We start from the raw sequence: 17033 nt of genomic DNA, 5'->3' as shown, positions 1-17033 counted from the left end.
GGTCATAGAAGATATCAACAGGGAAATAAAAAAATTCCTGGAAATGAATGAAGATAACAATATAACATATCAAAACTTACGGGACACAGCAAAAGCAGTGTTATGAGGGAAGTTATAGAAATTAGTGCTGATATCCAGAAATTGGAAAGGCATCAAATAAATGAACTATCAATGCATCTCAAGGATTTAGAAAAACAACAAACCAAACCCAAAATTAGTAGGAGGAAAAAAAAATAATTAAAATTAGAGAATAAACAAAACTGAAACAAAAAAATACAAAAGCTTGTTTTTTAAAAATTAAACAACACTGATATACCATTGCCCTAACTAAAAAAAATAAAGAGAAGACCCAAATCAATAAAATCAAGTAGGAAAAATGAGATATAACTATGGACACCACAGAAATAAAAAGAATCATTAGGAATTACTACAAACAGCTACATGCCAACAAATTGGAAAATCTAGAAGAAATGAATAGAGTTATGGACACATAACATCTTCCAAAATTGAAGCACGAAAACACTGAAAACCTAAACAGAAAAATAACTAAGTTGGAGAAGGAATCAGTAATAAAGATATTACCAACAAAGAAAAGCCCAGGACCAGATGGTATCACTGCTGAATTCCACTGAACTTTTATTTTTTTTTTATTTTTTTAACTTTTATTTAGTAAATATAAATTTCCAAAGTACAACTTTTGGGTTATAGTGGCTTTTTCCCCCCATAACCTCCCTCACACCCACAATCATCCTATCTCCTGCTCCCTCTCCCATCCTATTCACATCAAGATTCATTTTCAATTATCTTTATATACAGAAGATCAATTTAGTATATACTAAGTAAAGATTTCAACAGTTTGCACCCACACAGAAACACAAAGTATAAAGTACTGTTTGAGTACTAGTTATACTGTTAATTCACATAGTACAACACATTAAGACCAAACTTTTAAAGAACTAACTCCAATTCTTCTCAAACTATTCAAAATAATTGAAAGGGAGAGAATCCTTCTAAACTTTTTCTACAAAGCCAGCATCTCCTTAATTCCAAAACCAGAAAGAGATACAACAAAAAAGAGAAGTATAGATCATTATCACTGTTGAACATAAATGCAAAACTCTTCAACAAAATACTAGCTAATCAAATCCAACAACACGTCAGAAAGATCATTCACCAGGACCATGTGAGATTTATACCTGGTATGCAGGATGGTTCAGCATCCACAAATCAATAAATGTGATATGTCACTTTAACAAATTCAAGAATTAAAACCATATGATTATCTCAATAGTTGCAGAAAAAACATTTGACAAAACACAACATCCTTTCATGAGAAAAATCTTAAACAAATTGGGTATAAGAAGGAAAATCTCTCAACACAATCGAGGCAGTATATGACAAACCCACAGCCAACATCATACTGAATGGGGAAATGTTGGAAACATTCCCACTGAGATCCAGAACCAGACAAGGATGCCCTCTCTCACCACTGCTCTTCAATATAGTCCTGGAAGTTTTAGCCAGAGCTATTAAACAAGAAAAATAAATCAAAATGATACAAATTGGTAAAGAGGAAATCAAATTATCCCTGTTTACAGATGACATGATTCTGAATATAGGGGAAGCTAAAGACTCCACTAAGAGAATACTGGACCTTATAAGAGAGTTTGGTAACGTTGCAGAATGTAAAATTAACACACAAAAATCAATAGCCTTTGTATACAGAGATAATGTCACAGCTGAGAAAGAACTTGTAAAATCAGTCTCATTCATAATAGCTACAAAAAAACTTAAATATCTTGGAACAAATTTAACCATGGAGGAAAGAAAGAAAAATAAAAGAAGATATAATAAATAGAAGAATCTTCCATGATTGTGGATTGGAAGAATTAATATAATCAAAACGTCCATATTACTGAAAGCAATTTACAGATTCAAGATAATTCTTACATTGAATCTTATGTGATCTCAATCAAAATACCAATGACATTCTTCTCAGATCTAGAAAAAACCAATGCTAAAATTCATATGGAAACAGAAGAGACCCCAAATAGCTAAAGCAATCTGATACAAGAAAAACAAAGCCAGAGACAGCATAGTATCAGATTTCAAGACATACTATAGGGCAGTGTAGATTCCTTAGAAAACTGAAAACAGATCTACCAAATGACCCAGCCATTGGACTCCTGGGAATTTACCCTAACAGTTATCTGTACTCCCATGTTTATTGCCACTCAATTCACAATAGTTAAGATATGGAATCAACCCAGATGGCCATCAGCCAATGAATGGATTTTAAAAAATGTGGTGTATATATATATACTATGGAATATTACTCAGCCATAAAAAAGAATGAAATCTTGTCTTTTGCAATGAAATGGATGCAACTGAAAACCATTATATTTAGTGAAACAAGCCAGTCCCCAAAAGACAAATATCATATGTTTCCCCTTATCTGTGGTAACTAATAGAGTACAAAAAAAGTAATGAATAATTATTTGTATTGCATATAATCTACATAAAATTATTCCCACGCATAAACTGTTGATAGGAAATGGCTTACAGTCTAAATGAACTTAATTGTTATAACCACACAGGAAATATTTATATATTACACTGTCACTGATTTCACTTCATTGTAAGAAATTATGAATGACTAACTGACCAAAAAAACTGTATACGATTGAAATGGTAATTTATACATTCAATTATTATTTACAGCCATTGTCTATATTCCCACTAACCTACGGTCTTTTTGCTTTTTACTTGTTAAACTTCTTATTTGGTGAAGTATTAAGCCTTTTTACTGTAATGTCACGTTAAAATATGTTATCTCAAAAACAAAGAAAAAAGAGGAGAAGGGAGGAAAAGAGAGGGAAGAGGGGAACATTGCATTCTTAGACTTATATCTACAAATCATATCAAATCTGTTAAAAATCAATTAAAATTAAAAAAATTTTTTAAAGTTTATTTTAATACAAAACATCTTTAAATCTATGCATTGATTTTTCATAATATACATTCTCCCATAAACTTTTAAAACTATCCTCATATAAACTAAACCTCAAATTTCAAAACACAAAACAACAACTCCCTTCTCATTTCCTGTTCTCTCTCTCTCTTTTTAAAAGATTTCAGCCAGGGCTGGGCCAGAAGAAGCCCAAAGCCTGGAACTCCATCTGGATTTCCCACAGAGGTGGCAGAGACCCAAGAACTCGGGTTATTCTCTGATGCCTTCTAAGTGCATTACCAGGGAGCTAGATCAGGAGCAGAGCAACTGGAACTCAAACTGATGCTCTCATACTGAATGCTGGTGTCATGGGCAGCGGCTAAATTGCTACACTGTAACATTAGCCCCTCCCATCCTCTTATTGCACTCTGATCCAGGATTTTGTCCTTTCCACTCTTAGAAACCAATTATTTTTTAAGACTTATTTTATTTATTTGAAAGCCAGAGTTACAGAGACAGAGAGAGAGATCTTCCATCTACTGGTTCACTCCCCAAATGGCTGCAATGGCCAAAACCATGAGCCAGGAGCTTCTTCCAGGTCTAGCATTTGGGTGCAGGGGCCCAATCACTTGGGCCATTTTTTGCTGCTTTCCCAGGCACATTAACAGGTGCTAGATTGGACGTAGGGGAGCTGGGACCCATATTGGATGCTGGCACAATGGGTGGTGGTTTAACCTGCTATGCCACAATGCCAGCCCCTCTCTGAAACCCATGTTCATAAATTCACCTAAAAATTTCCATCCTGTTAATGGCCAGTTCGCAGTCTTCATGTTGTTAGACTACAAGCATGTGCTCATCCTTAAAATTCCTTTTTCACTTGTGGAATGAAACACAACACGTCCAGGTCTCCTTTGCTGATTCTCCTGTTTCTTCATGTCCTTTCAATTTAGATTGACCTGGAGTGCTGTTTTGAAAGTCAATGTATGACTTGGATGACTTCACCTAGTCCCATGCCTTTAGAGAATCTCTATAGGGCAGGCACTATGGTGTAGTAGGTAAAGCTGCCTCCCGCAGTGCCGGCATCCCTAATGGGCACTGGTTCAAGTTCCAGCTGCTCCACTTCAGATCCAACTCTGCTGGGAAAGCAGAAGAAGCCACAAGTCTTTGGGTTCCTGCATCCACATTGGAGACCTGAAAGAAGCTCCAGGCTTCAGATCGGCCCAGCTGTGGTCACTGTGGTCACTGGGGAGTGAACCAGCAGGTGGAAGATCACTCTCTCCCGGCGCATGCGCGCCCTTTCTCTCTCTGCCTCTCTGTAACTCTGCCTTTCAAATAAATCTTAAAAAAAAAAAAAAAAAAAGAATCTCTATAGGCTGATAACTACCACATTAAAGCCCTCAACCTTGACCCCTACTCTAAACCCCTCCTGTCTCTTAGTCATCTTCACCAGGATGACTGCAGTGATCTAACGTGCTCCCAAAGATGCTGATTCTCCATCTCTCCCAGTCTTTCCATTTTAAAAATTGCTCAGGTCAAAAGCCTGATTCCCCATCAGCTTGGGATGCCAGCATTCCATAATGGATTGCCTGGGTTAGAATTGCAACTTTACTTCCTATCCATTTCCCTGCTAATGTGTTTCACTATGGGAAGGCTCTATTACATTCCAAGAGCCTACAACAACGTGTGACATATAGTATGTGATCAATTAGTATGTACTGAGTGAATGTGTAAGACATACTAGACATTCTAGATTTGTTGACAGTAAATTTCAGTAGGTAACAAAGAGTGACTGCCCCCTTCCTCCCCTCATCACCACCAGAACATTCAGTAATGTCTGGAAAATTTCTTCATTATCACAACTGAGAAGGAGGGATACTACCTCGTCTGATGGGTGGGAGCCAGCGATGCTGCTAAACACCCTGCAATGTACATGATGGCCTCTACAACAAAGATTCATCTCGTCTAAAGTGTCAGCAGTTCTACAGTCAAGAAATCCTGCTCTACCCAAAGCTGATGAGGCTATCTGTCTTACTCTATGGGTTACTGTATGCATTTAATTAGATAATATATGTAGGATACTTTTAAAACCACACAGTTGCTATACAGCAGAAAATATTATCTGAGACAATTATTATGGTAATGGACTAAGGTTTTACTGTTTTATTTTCTTGTATACAAATATTTAGCTAATACTCTAAATATGGATTCCATTCTTTGAGGAACAGCAATGATTCTGAGAAAACTAGTGAACTAATGCAGTAAGGTTGTACTATCTTATTTATTGTATCTACAAATTTAGTTAAGTCTGAACACAGGTTCCTTTCTTTGAAAGTAAGAGCAATGATTGTGAGAAACAAAAGTCCTAAGATAGTATCAGATCAGCTGAGGTACTTACTAAAAATGTCTAAGTTCCACTCCTAACCTACTCAGTCAAATTCTCTGTATTTTAGCAAGTACAGCTGATGATTCTTATGCCCAGAAATACTTCCAAAGAGCTGGATTTTTTTTTCTCAGTTTGAATCTGTAAAATACAGATCTATGCGAAAATGAATCTTGATGTGAATGGAAGGGGAGACGGAGTGGGAAAGGGGAGGGTTGTGGGTGGGAGGGACGGTATGGGGGGGAAGCCATAGTAATCCATTATTCGTACTTTGGAAACGTATATTCATTAAATAAAAGTTAAAAAAAAAATACAGATCTATGAATCTCACCAGGGATGTAGATACAATGCAAGAACAAACATGTCTCAAGAAATTAAGACGACACTGACAGTGACATGATCTACAGAAATAAGTCCCTCTGAAATGAGGGTGGGGAAACTCTGGATAAAATATGTTTGTATACATTTTGAATTAAAATATTTCTCTGAAGGATACAGGGGACAATGGGCAACACACAATGTCTAGGACTTTAGATGAACAAGCTACATTTAGTTACTTATGGTCTTTCTCTGGTCTGTCTCATATACACTTAACTGTGTGGAAAATGATTGTGTTATAGCAAAGTAAAAACCACCACCAAGATCTGGGATTTAGTTACATTGGCAAATAAGAAACGAGATGGAATGTTCACATTTAGGACACAAGTAGTCAGGATTGACACTGCAATCCCATGTGAGCTGGTAGCGATGCATAGTTGGTGACATATTGGGTATTTATATTTTATACCATGAACTAGGAATTCCAATGTAGGAAGAAAGAAAACACTGACAATACAATTAAGCTTCTAAGGTCATTATATTAGTGGGAAATGCACCTTGCTTTGTTACAAGGACCTGTTCTGCTACTTGTTATAGGCACAATACAACTGCACGTGGTACCTGCCTGTGGAGCCGGGAAGTCAGCAGGGCTGAGGATGGAGGACACTGCCAGCCCCAGAGATCTATGACTCAGCATGCTCCTACCACACGCTTGTCCTTTCACACTTACACCCACTCAAAACATAAAATGACATGCGTTATTGAACTAAAACATTTCTAAACGTATTGCAGCTACCACAATCATCGTTTCCATGTACCTTACTATTTTTTGTTATTAAAACACCAAAGGCATTTCTAATTTTCAATCTTTGACAAAGAACTACCCATTCAAATTTTAATTTTTTTGTATGTTAGTACTTAATATCCTTTTAAAAATGAGGATTTTCTTTTTTATGTGGAGTCTGACATTTAATACTTGACACAGTACCTAATTCAAAATGGTATGTCAAGTTTTCTCAAATTTTGATCTTAGGAGCTATCAATACAAGATGTTTGTCATTATAATTTTACATCCTGAACAATGTTCATAAATGCTTTTAACTATTGACTTTTATTTACAAAGAGAAAAGAAAGCTTTTAAGGAAATATTAGAATCATCTTAAGCATCCAACCAGCACCAACTAACCTATACTCAAGGTGAGAATGCAGTGCCACCTATTGGTTAAAATAGTACAATCCTCTTTTTTAAACCTCTCAGAATGGAAAATTCTAAACCTACTCAAAATTGATAAGAACAGCATAATGAAATCCTGTGAACCATCCACCTTCCATAATTATTAGGCTAGCATTATGGCACAGAGGGTTAAGTTGCTGCCTGTGATGCTGACATCCCGTATGAGCACTGATTCAAGTCCTGGCTCCCTGCTAATGTGCTTAAGACAGCAGTAGAAAAGGGCCCAAGTGCTTGGGACCCTGCAACCCACACTGAAGACTGGGATGGAGTTCCAGGCTCCTGCCTTTGGCCTGGCCCAGCCCCAGTGTTGCAGCTTTCTGGGGAGAGGAATCCAGTGGATGAAAGATCTCTTTCTGTCTCTCTATGTGACTCCGTCTTTGAAATATATAAATACAATAATAATTTTGAAATCATGGGCAATCTATTCTCCCATTCAATCTGTCTCCACCTCCCAATTTTGAAATAAATTCCAAATACCATAAATAGTTTAAATAAACAAAATCCACAATAAGTCATCAATGTTTCTTTTTTTGGGTCCATCCATGTCTACAAATACAGATATTAACATATGTGTGTACAGGCCCTCAAGTATTAGGAATTATAGAGGCTGGCATGTGGGGCAATGGACTAAGCTACTACATGTGACACTGGCATCCCATATTGCTTCCAATCCAGCTCCTTGCTAATGTGCCTGGGAAAAGCAGTGGAAGATAACTCAAGTACTTGGGTCCCTGCAATCCATGTAGGAGACATGGATGGAATTCCAGGCTCCTGACTTGAGCCTGGTCCACTTGCGGCTATTCGGGGAGTAAACCAGAAGATAGAATCACTCTCTCTCCATCACCCCCTCTCTCTGTGTCAATCTGCCTTTCAAACAGTAAAATAAGTATTTTTTTAAAAAAAAGCATTAAGAATATAATAAGCAATGTGATATCTTAAGTATATTCATAAAATTTGGTAGTTTTCCCTAAAAGAGAAAGATACAAAAAGAAAGGATCTCAGGTAGGTAGCAAGAGATCTGTGTTTCAGCCCTAGTCCAGCTATTAATACTGATCAAAATATACAGTCTCTTGGTTTCCTCATCTATGAGATAAGGAGGTGGTATCAGAATAATCTATAAGGTTCTTTGTAATTTAAAAGTTTACATATTGAATCCACTTTATAAATAAGTTTTAACACATGGAAAGGACTACCCATAAGTAACAGATTCAAAAAACCTTTGAATGAAAATATAAAAACAATTAATATAGGAATAGATATAGCTGTGATTTCATGTAGTTTTAAATTCCTACTGTGAACTTATATAGAATATGTATGTAATTCAATTTCTAACTACAATTAATTTATCTGGCATCTTTTAAAAATGATGAAATACAGACAATTCTTGCATTAGGATCCTCTTGTAACACATACCCTTATTAAAAGGACTCTTGGGATAGTTTTACACCTAAAGCATCTTACAAGAAACCTAAAATGTTTTGCAGCAAGTTCCATTTTAAAGAATTAAAAAGAGGAACAAATATAGAAATAAAGCTATAGTAAAATGCTCCAGAACAATCCATGAAGTTCAAACAAATCACAATTCATTGTTCAAAAATAAAAAAAAGCATTAAGTTATTTACAAAGTACCAAGAGAATTAAAAGATTATAAACTCAACAGAGTTTTTAAGTTAAATACAAATAATATAATATAATATGATTTTTGGCATAAATGGAACCTATAATTATGCATAAACACAACTTTTCAATTATAGGATTTCATTTTTTTTTTAGAGATTTATTTATTTACTTTGAAAGTCAAAGTTACAGTAGACAAAGAGGGAGAGACAGAACAACAAATTTTCCATATGCTGGTTGACTCCCAGATGGCTGCAAAGGCCAGTGCTGGGCCAGGCCAAAGTCAGGAGCTTCAACAGGGTCTCCGACATGGGTGGCAGTGCCTAAATACTTTAGGCCAACTTCCACTGTTTTTTCCAGGCCGTTAGCAGGGTCCTGGATTGGAAGTAGAGCAGCTAAGATAGGAACTGGCACCCACAGGGGATGCTGGCAGTCACACTCAGTAGCTTTTACCATAATGCCACAACACCAGTCTCAGATTTCCTTGCTAAGTTACATGAAGTACTAATTGGGAAAATTGCAAGGACTGTATATGTACTATAGATGATTTCAAATCTTGTGATATCTCTTTCTAATATATTATTCCCTCAGCCAGAGTGCAATCCCTTTGGGTACAGTATGTACATCATCAATAAATACTAATGACTGTTAAATCTGATTGGGGGATATTATAAAAATAGCAGTATGAGGAAAGTAAACAGAATGTTATCTATTTAAAAAGGAAAATAATTGTCAGATATCACTAAAAACATCTCCATTAAAGATAAGATCTACTCATTCAAATGTACTCCCAAAGTTAATTCTTTTCTTTTTAATCTTATTTATTAAAAATATACATTTCCTCATATCACTCAATTTTTATTTATTTTTAGAAATATTTTTTTAAAGTTGAGTCTTTGGTTTTTTTGTTTGTTTGTTTTTATTTGAGATGCAGTTACAGAGAGATGAGAAACAGAGATCTGCCACCTGCTGTTTCATTCTCCAAATGGCCACAATGGCTGGGGCTGCTCTGAGTGGAAGCCAGGAGCCAGGAAATCCATTTAGGTCTCCCACGTGGATGGCAGGGACCCAAGCACTGCTTTCACAGGCATATTAGCAGGGAGCTGGACTGAAGTAGAACAGCTGGGACTCAAACCGGTGCTCATACGGGATTGCCACCATCACAGGCGGTGTCACAATGCTTGCCACAGCTATCCAATTTTTAATTACCACTTCATCTGGGCAAGTTGATGAGGAAAGAAAAGCACTGCATGCCTGCAACATTCAGAAGATCCTTCAATGTCACCTGGCTCACAGATTAACACTATTATTAACCATTCCTTTTTTTTTTTTTAATAAATAAGCTAAGGCTATGGAAATTAGTAAGAGTCAGGTTTTTTGTTTTTTGGTTTTTTTAGTTTGAAAGACAGAAAGAGTTCACACCCACTGATCTACCCCCAAATTCCACAGCATTTAGAAATGGGTCAGGCTGAAACTAGGAGTTAGGATTTCAATCTGAAACTCCCACGTGGGTGTTAGGGATCTAGCTGCCTGAACCATCACCTGCTGCCTTCCAGGATGTACATTAGCAGGAAGCTGGAATCAGGAGTGGAGTCAGGACATCTTAACTACTACACCAAACTTCTGTCCCTGGAATTGACTTTTATTTTTCTGATTTTATATTCAATGTGTTGAAAATTACTACAGGAAGTAATTAGACTTGAAGGAGAAGAGCAGCGATCCACAAACCAGATGATCACTTTCTCAATAATGAAGAACTAATAGTAACACAGCAGTTTAACAAATACTAGTTTCTTACATATAACAAGTTTTCAAATTTTAAATTCTCTTGAATAATTCTTATTTGTAATCTGCTCAAGAATAAATTTATTTATCAATTTCATACCTGTGATTTGTCTGGTTATTTCTTTCACCATCACAAAGGTGAACCCCTAAATGCACAGGTAATGGAAAAATAGTCTGCATCCTCTGACTCGTACTGTATCAGTGTTTAATGCATCATGTGGAGTATCACTCCCAAGCGTTTCATTGTACTATTTACTCCCAAAGAAGCAGAGAAGGGCCTCCCTCTGAGAACTTAAGAACAGAAGTTTTCGGTCTTAAGAACTACATATGAAGGCTCTATTTTTGTATTATCATTCAAAATTTCATACCAACTGTTTCAATAACATTATAATTAAACTGTACTGGAGACAAAATTGAAACCAGTCTTACAATGAATATGTATGAAGTAGTCAAAATGTGCTTTATGATACCTAAGTATTTATCGCACTATATACTTTACGCCCCATACCAAAGCTGACAACAACTTATCACGTAGTACCACATATGCTCCTAATTATGCACATTAATAACAGCATTGTAGCTTGTGGAAGGAAAAAGTCACTCACACTGTGCTGGCTTTCAATCTCTTCATGCTTCTGCTGGAGGGCCTGGGAAGCCCTGATGGAGTCACCAATCCCCCATTGGGCTCTGAGTTGTTCTGATCCAGGCCCTTCAAGCCAGTTCACAACCTGTAAGTGAAAGCTGAGATGGAACTTCAAAATAATCAAAAGCTTTTCAAACTTTCATTCTAATTAGTTTTCCCCTCCCAAACTTCCTCAAAGATTTTGAATTTAAATTCCTTAAAGTTTACTGCATAAGCAGTCCATGTTTCTTTAGAAATACACAGCTATCATGTGACATTTTGCAAACCTAAATGTGGAAGAATGTACAGCATAGCACCATAGGCTTCCAGCTATCTGATCATCTGCCAGGCTAAAAGAAACCTGGACTGCTTCTATAGAAAGAGATTAAAAACTAACTTATGATGATAAGCAAATCAGAGAACTATACGATTAGCCTTGAAAGGGACATCAGAAATGACACTGGTCAAAGTTCTTATCTAATACTTAAGAAAACTGAGTTTCAAAGAGATTAAGTGACTTGCCCAAGGTACTATAATCTATCTCTGAAAAACTAGGACTAAAAGCCATGTTAGACTCAGAGTCTAATGTTCTTCCCAAAGCAGTGATAAAACTGAATGAAGTAACCAAGACAAAGTTAAAATAATTTAAAACTAATGTGGAATTATAGTACTGTAATACCCTCTGGAGTTCTTCTCAGGGTCACCTGAACACTGAGATCTACCAGAGGACCTTGTGCACCAATGTGCTCAGAAGAATATAGGGTGAGGGTCATAGTTTGCCAGGATGGCAGTGTCAGGCACTGCTGTTCTGCTGAGTCCCTGAAGCAGGTGTAAGGAGATGAAATCCATATGCAGCAGATATGGGAGACACTCAGGCATGAAAACCTCATATCCTATAGTACTATGCCTATTTTTTGAGTCATTAAACTCAAAGAAGCCCAAAGCTATGTCTTCCATCAAATATGAATAGTTCTCCCAATCCAGATTTGGAACACTTCTTATCGTAAGCAAAACTGTTCAGTGGCACAGTTGAAATTCAGTTTTTTTTTAATCAGGTTTTCAGAGGAACAGAGCTAATCAGCTAAGTAGAGATCAAATTCTCACGCCAAGGGAGAAAGGGTTAACTTTACCCTCAAAACAGTAGTCTCAAGCTCCACCTGTTACTAATTTAAAACAAGGAATTCAAGAACAGTTGAATGGTTATGCCCTAAAACTATCTAATAATAGCTTCCAAGAAGTGAGTGAAGGGTCTCTACAGCTAACTATTACAGACCCAGTAGACATGCTGGCTTGAAACTGTGTGGCAGAGCAATGTGGACCCCTAATGCATTTCTGCTATTACCAGAAGTGGTTAAATCTAACCATGCATGTATTCTTTTTTTTTTTTTTTTTTTTTTTGACAGGCAGAGTGGACAGTGAGAGAGAGAGACAGAGAGAAAGGTCTTCCTTTGCCGTTGGTTCACCCTCCAATGGCCGCCGCGGCCGGCGCGCTGCAGTCGGCGCACCACGCTGATCCGATGGCAGGAGCCAGGAGCCAGGTGCTTTTCCTGGTCTCCCATGGGGTGCAGGGCCCAAGCACCTGGGCCATCCTCCACTGCACTCCCGGGCCACAGCAGAGAGCTGGACTGGAAGAGGAGCAACTGGGACAGAATCTGGTGCCCCGACCAGGACTAGAACCCAGGGTGCTGGTGCTTCAGGCGGAGGATTAGCCTAGTGAGCCACGGCGCCAGCCCCATGCATGTACTCTTATTTTTTATAATTACATAAAAGTAACATAGTATAAGGAAAAATCATGAATGCTTCCTTCCATTAATTGTTTTTTTTATTGTTACGATTATTCCACTATATTATTGTTAATTTCTTATTGTACCCAATTTATTTTTTTTAACTTTTATTTAGTAAATGTAAATTTCCAAAGTACAGTTTATGGATTACAATGGCTCCCCCCCCCAATTTTCCTCCCACTCGCACCCCTCCCATCTCCCGCTCCCTCCATACACAGTTTTCATTTGATAGTCCACACTTCAGTGCTACAAGTCAGTTCTCATTGAGTACAAGAAATTTCTGGCCGGCGCCGCAGCTCACTAGGCTAATCCTCCGCCTTGCGGCACCGGCACACCGGGTTCTAGTCCTGGTCGGGGTACCGGATTCTGTCCCGGTTGCCTCTCTTCCAGGCCAGCTCTCTGCTGTGGCCAGGGAGTGCAGTGGAGGATGGCCCAGGTGCTTGGGCCCTGCACCCCATGGGAGACCAGGATAAGTACCTGGCTCCTGCCATCGGATCAGCCATTAGAGGGTGAACCAACGGCAAAGGAAGACCTTTCTCTCTCTCTCACTGTCCACTCTGCCTGTCAAAAAAAAAAAAAGAAAGAAAGAAATTTCTATTCTATTTCTCACTTAACATTAAAGCATAATAATATAATGATTTTTCATGTGGTTACAGCTATTAAAACTTCCAGTGGCATTAAAACCTTTTTTAAGAACTTCCTTGCATTTCTGCCTGCCTCCTTCATCCTGTCTGTCCAACCAACCAATACATCAGGTAACCAATCAACCTTTATTAAGAGCTAATGTACTACCTCAGATAAATATTCTATCTGTTTTCAAGATTCCAATTTCTATCAATTCTAAGTAAGTTCATGATGAATACACTTCTATAAAGTGATTACACTTAGTATTTTTCTCTAATTCTGTATTGTTCACCAAGGAAAAATTTCAAACAGAGGTCTGGGGCCCAGTGATGATGTGTTGCTAAGACTGTTAGTATACATTACAAAATCACTCTCTAAAATAGAAACAATAATGGGAATTCTAACTGCACTATAACCTTTCTAAGGTACACAAACTATTTTTTTAAAAGATTTATTTATTTATTTGAAAGTCAGAGTTACACAGAGACAGAAGGAGAGGCCCTCCATCCATTGGTTCACTCTCCAACTGGCCACAATGGCTAAAGCTGTGCTGATCCAAAGCCAGGAGCCAGGAGCCAGGAGCCTCCTCTGGGTCTTCCCATGCTGGTGCAGGGTCCCAAGGACCTGTGCCATTTTCCACTGTTTTCTCACGCCATAGCAGAGAGCTGGACAGGAAGTGGAGCTGCTGGGACTGGAACCGGTGCCCATATGGGATGCTGGAGCCGCAGGCGGCAGCCTCACCTCCTACGCCACAGTAACGGCCCCCACAAACTATCATGTTAAAAAATATTTCTGCCAACTGAAAAAACAGTGAGACTGAATACATTGCAAGTGTTTGCTTATAGGTATATGATTATGTTTTGTGCTTTAGGTTCTAATATCATAAATATTCATAATTAATTTTTACCTTTTCTTAATAAGATTTTAATAGTAGGAATCAAAATTCAAAAACCAAAATGTCAAAGTACCATTGCTGAGTTAACTGGAACAGCCCTAAGTGCTATAACATTCTTTGGCTAAACTCTATTTTCAGAGGGTTTAAGTTCATTGGCAAAACTGTTGTTAGATGCTCTGTAGAATGCAATGGTAGGGCCGGTGCTGTGGCGCAATGGGTTAACACCATGGCCTGAAGTGCCGGCATCCCTTATGGGCACTGGTTCGAGACCCGGCTGCTCCACTTCTGATCCAGCTCTCTGCTATAGTCTGGTAAAGCAGTAGAAGATGGCCCAAGTCCTTGGGCCCCTGCACCCATGTGGGAGACCCAGAGGAAGCTCCTGGTTCCTGGCTTCAGATTGGCACAGCTCTGGCCTTTGCAGCCGTCTGGGCAGCGAAGCAGTGGATGGAAGACCTTTCTCTCTCTTTCTCTCTCTCTTAACTCTCTGTGTAACTCTGCTTTTCAAATAAATAAATACATTTTTAAAAAAAGAATGCAATGGTTTATTACTCAACATCTCCACTTTCCTTCTTTACTCTTCTGTATGAGGTTTGTTTGGAGAGCCAGGGTACTCAGACCCTGCTTCTCTGTGTTACCTACGGAAGTATCATCCTTTCACAAAAGAGGCAGATGAGAGGTTCTGTCTTGGAAAAGTAGTAGGCAGGACTTTAATTGTGATTCTGTGCCTACGAGTGGGTCTGAATCCTAGCTCTGTTATTAGTTGAAGGACTTTGGTTCCTCATTCTTTTTTTTTTTTTTTTTTTTTTTTTTTTTTTTTTTTTTGACAGGCAGAGTGGACAGTGAGAGAGAGAGACAGAGAGAAAGGTCTTCCTTTGCCGTTGGTTCACCCTCCAATGGCCGCCGCGGCCGGCGCGCTGCAGTCGGCGCACCACGCTGATCCGATGGCAGGAGCCAGGAGCCAGGTGCTTTTCCTGGTCTCCCATGGGGTGCAGGGCCCAAGCACCTGGGCCATCCTCCACTGCACTCCCGGGCCACAGCAGAGGGCTGGCCTGGAAGAGGGGTAACCGGGACAGGATCCGGTGCCCCGACCGGGACTAGAACCCGGTGTGCCGGCGCCGCTAGGCGGAGGATTAGCCTAGTGAGCCGCGGCGCCGGCAGGTTCCTCATTCTTAAAAGGTGTTAACGGTATACCTGTGATTCATGGCTATGGTCAGGATTATACCCATCATTACATGCAACACATATAGCACAGCTGATGAGAGTAATTGTTAGACTCTGATGTTCTCACATTTTCTGTAGCCCAGCAAATTCTGTCCTGTCATTCTTTATAAAGTTTGTCTCACTTTTGCCTTTTACAATATCTCTCGATTTTTTAAAAGTATCCAACCTTAAGAGATGAAAATAAAAATAATAAGTTATAAAGAAGCTTATGCAGGGACTGGCACTGTGGTGTAGTGGAAGAGCCACCGCCTGCAGTGCTGGCATTCCATATGGGCACTGGTTCGAGACCCAGCTGCTCCACTTCCAATCCAGCTCTCTGCTATGGCCTGGGAAAGCAGTAGAAGATGGCCCAAGTGCTTGGGCCCCTGCACCCACATGGGAGACCGGGAAGAAGCTCCTGGCTCCTGACTTCAGATAGACGCAATTCTGGCCGTTGCGGCCATCTGGGGAGTGAACCAGTGGATGGAACACCTCTCTCTCTCTGTCTCTACCTCTCTCTGTCACTCTGTCTCTCAAATAAATAAAATAAATCTTAAAAAAAAAAAGAAAGAAAGCCCTCCCCAGATGTGGGCATCGCAATTCGTACGCTCCAGTCTCCAGATCTGTGAGAAATACATCTCTGTTCTGAATAAATCACCTAGTTTCAAGAATCCTACTAGAGTACACATAACAGACTAAGACAGCATAGGATCTTTGTTGAGTCATACATTTAAAAATAAATCTAAAATAAATTAGCGACCTCCTTGGCACAAAAACGCAGTTACACAGCCAGGTGCACATATAGCTTTTATGTATGCTGAAAGTAACTTCCCTTAGTAGGCAACATCAGCGATGTAGGCACAGTTTATGTATGCCCTTTTGTAATAAATGTGATGCAAATTGAGGGTCATGCTTCAGTAAACAAGTCTTATATTTAAAGGCATTAATGATAGTGGTTTGCCAAACTACCACACAATCAGGACAATATGTTCAGTCCATCTGAATATTAATTTACTGCAAAGAAGTTCTATGTTCAACCCATGACAATGTGACCCCCGCCAATGGTTACATTTACATGCAAAGTATAACCTTGAAGATGTGTCTTAAAATATAGCACTACAAATGTTTGCACAGGTCAAAAATGCTTGTAACCATCCACCATTCATTCATGCCCAGGCTGATTTCAAAAGACTTCATGAGAGAACAGCAAGTATGTATCCAAAGTCAAACCAGGCAAAAGGGCTTTCAAGTAAGCATCAAGCACCTGCCCTGAAGAAAGGGGAACTGAGAACACAGCCTCCAGCTGCAAACTTAACACACTGTATCCTATTTTTGCACCCATGGTTCCTCTCTACAACAGAAGAAAAGCACATGGATGATTCTAGAAATAACATTTGCAGTGCTGGCAGTATATACTGCGCGATAAACAATGAGAATAACAAAAGCACATTTCAGTCAAGTGGCATTCTCTGCTATCCAGAAGCACGTGAAATCTAATTTTTAACTGTAATGGAAGCAGCAGTCAGGAGAACACTTGCATAACCTATGAGGTCTGATGCCACCAATGTGAACTGTGGGATTAAGTGACTAATTATTGTTATGGTCACTACTTAACATGCAGTTT

The 17033-nt window shown here is 38.9% G+C and overlaps 1 protein-coding gene across 5 annotated transcripts in view; it reads right to left on the bottom strand.

The window, feature by feature from the left end:
- Positions 1–17033, bottom strand: part of SESTD1 (SEC14 and spectrin domain containing 1) — a 150882-nt gene that overhangs the window by 21145 nt on the left and 112704 nt on the right. For all 5 annotated transcript variants that reach the window (XR_016230737.1, XM_051848393.3, XM_051848395.3 and 2 more), the window contains exon 10: positions 10890–11012. Coding sequence is in view for 4 of the 5 variants with exons in the window: in XM_051848393.3 (XP_051704353.1) it covers positions 10890–11012 (123 nt within the window). In the remaining variant the exon portion in view is untranslated. The remainder of the gene's footprint in view (positions 1–10889; positions 11013–17033) is intronic.

Source organism: Oryctolagus cuniculus, chromosome 3 (genome assembly GCF_051225735.1).
Source record: "Oryctolagus cuniculus isolate XC-2025 breed Fujian yellow rabbit chromosome 3, ASM5122573v1, whole genome shotgun sequence".
Lineage (NCBI taxonomy): Eukaryota > Metazoa > Chordata > Mammalia > Lagomorpha > Leporidae > Oryctolagus > Oryctolagus cuniculus.
Note: the sequence above shows the minus strand (reverse complement) of the source record. Positions and strands in the feature narration are given on the sequence as shown.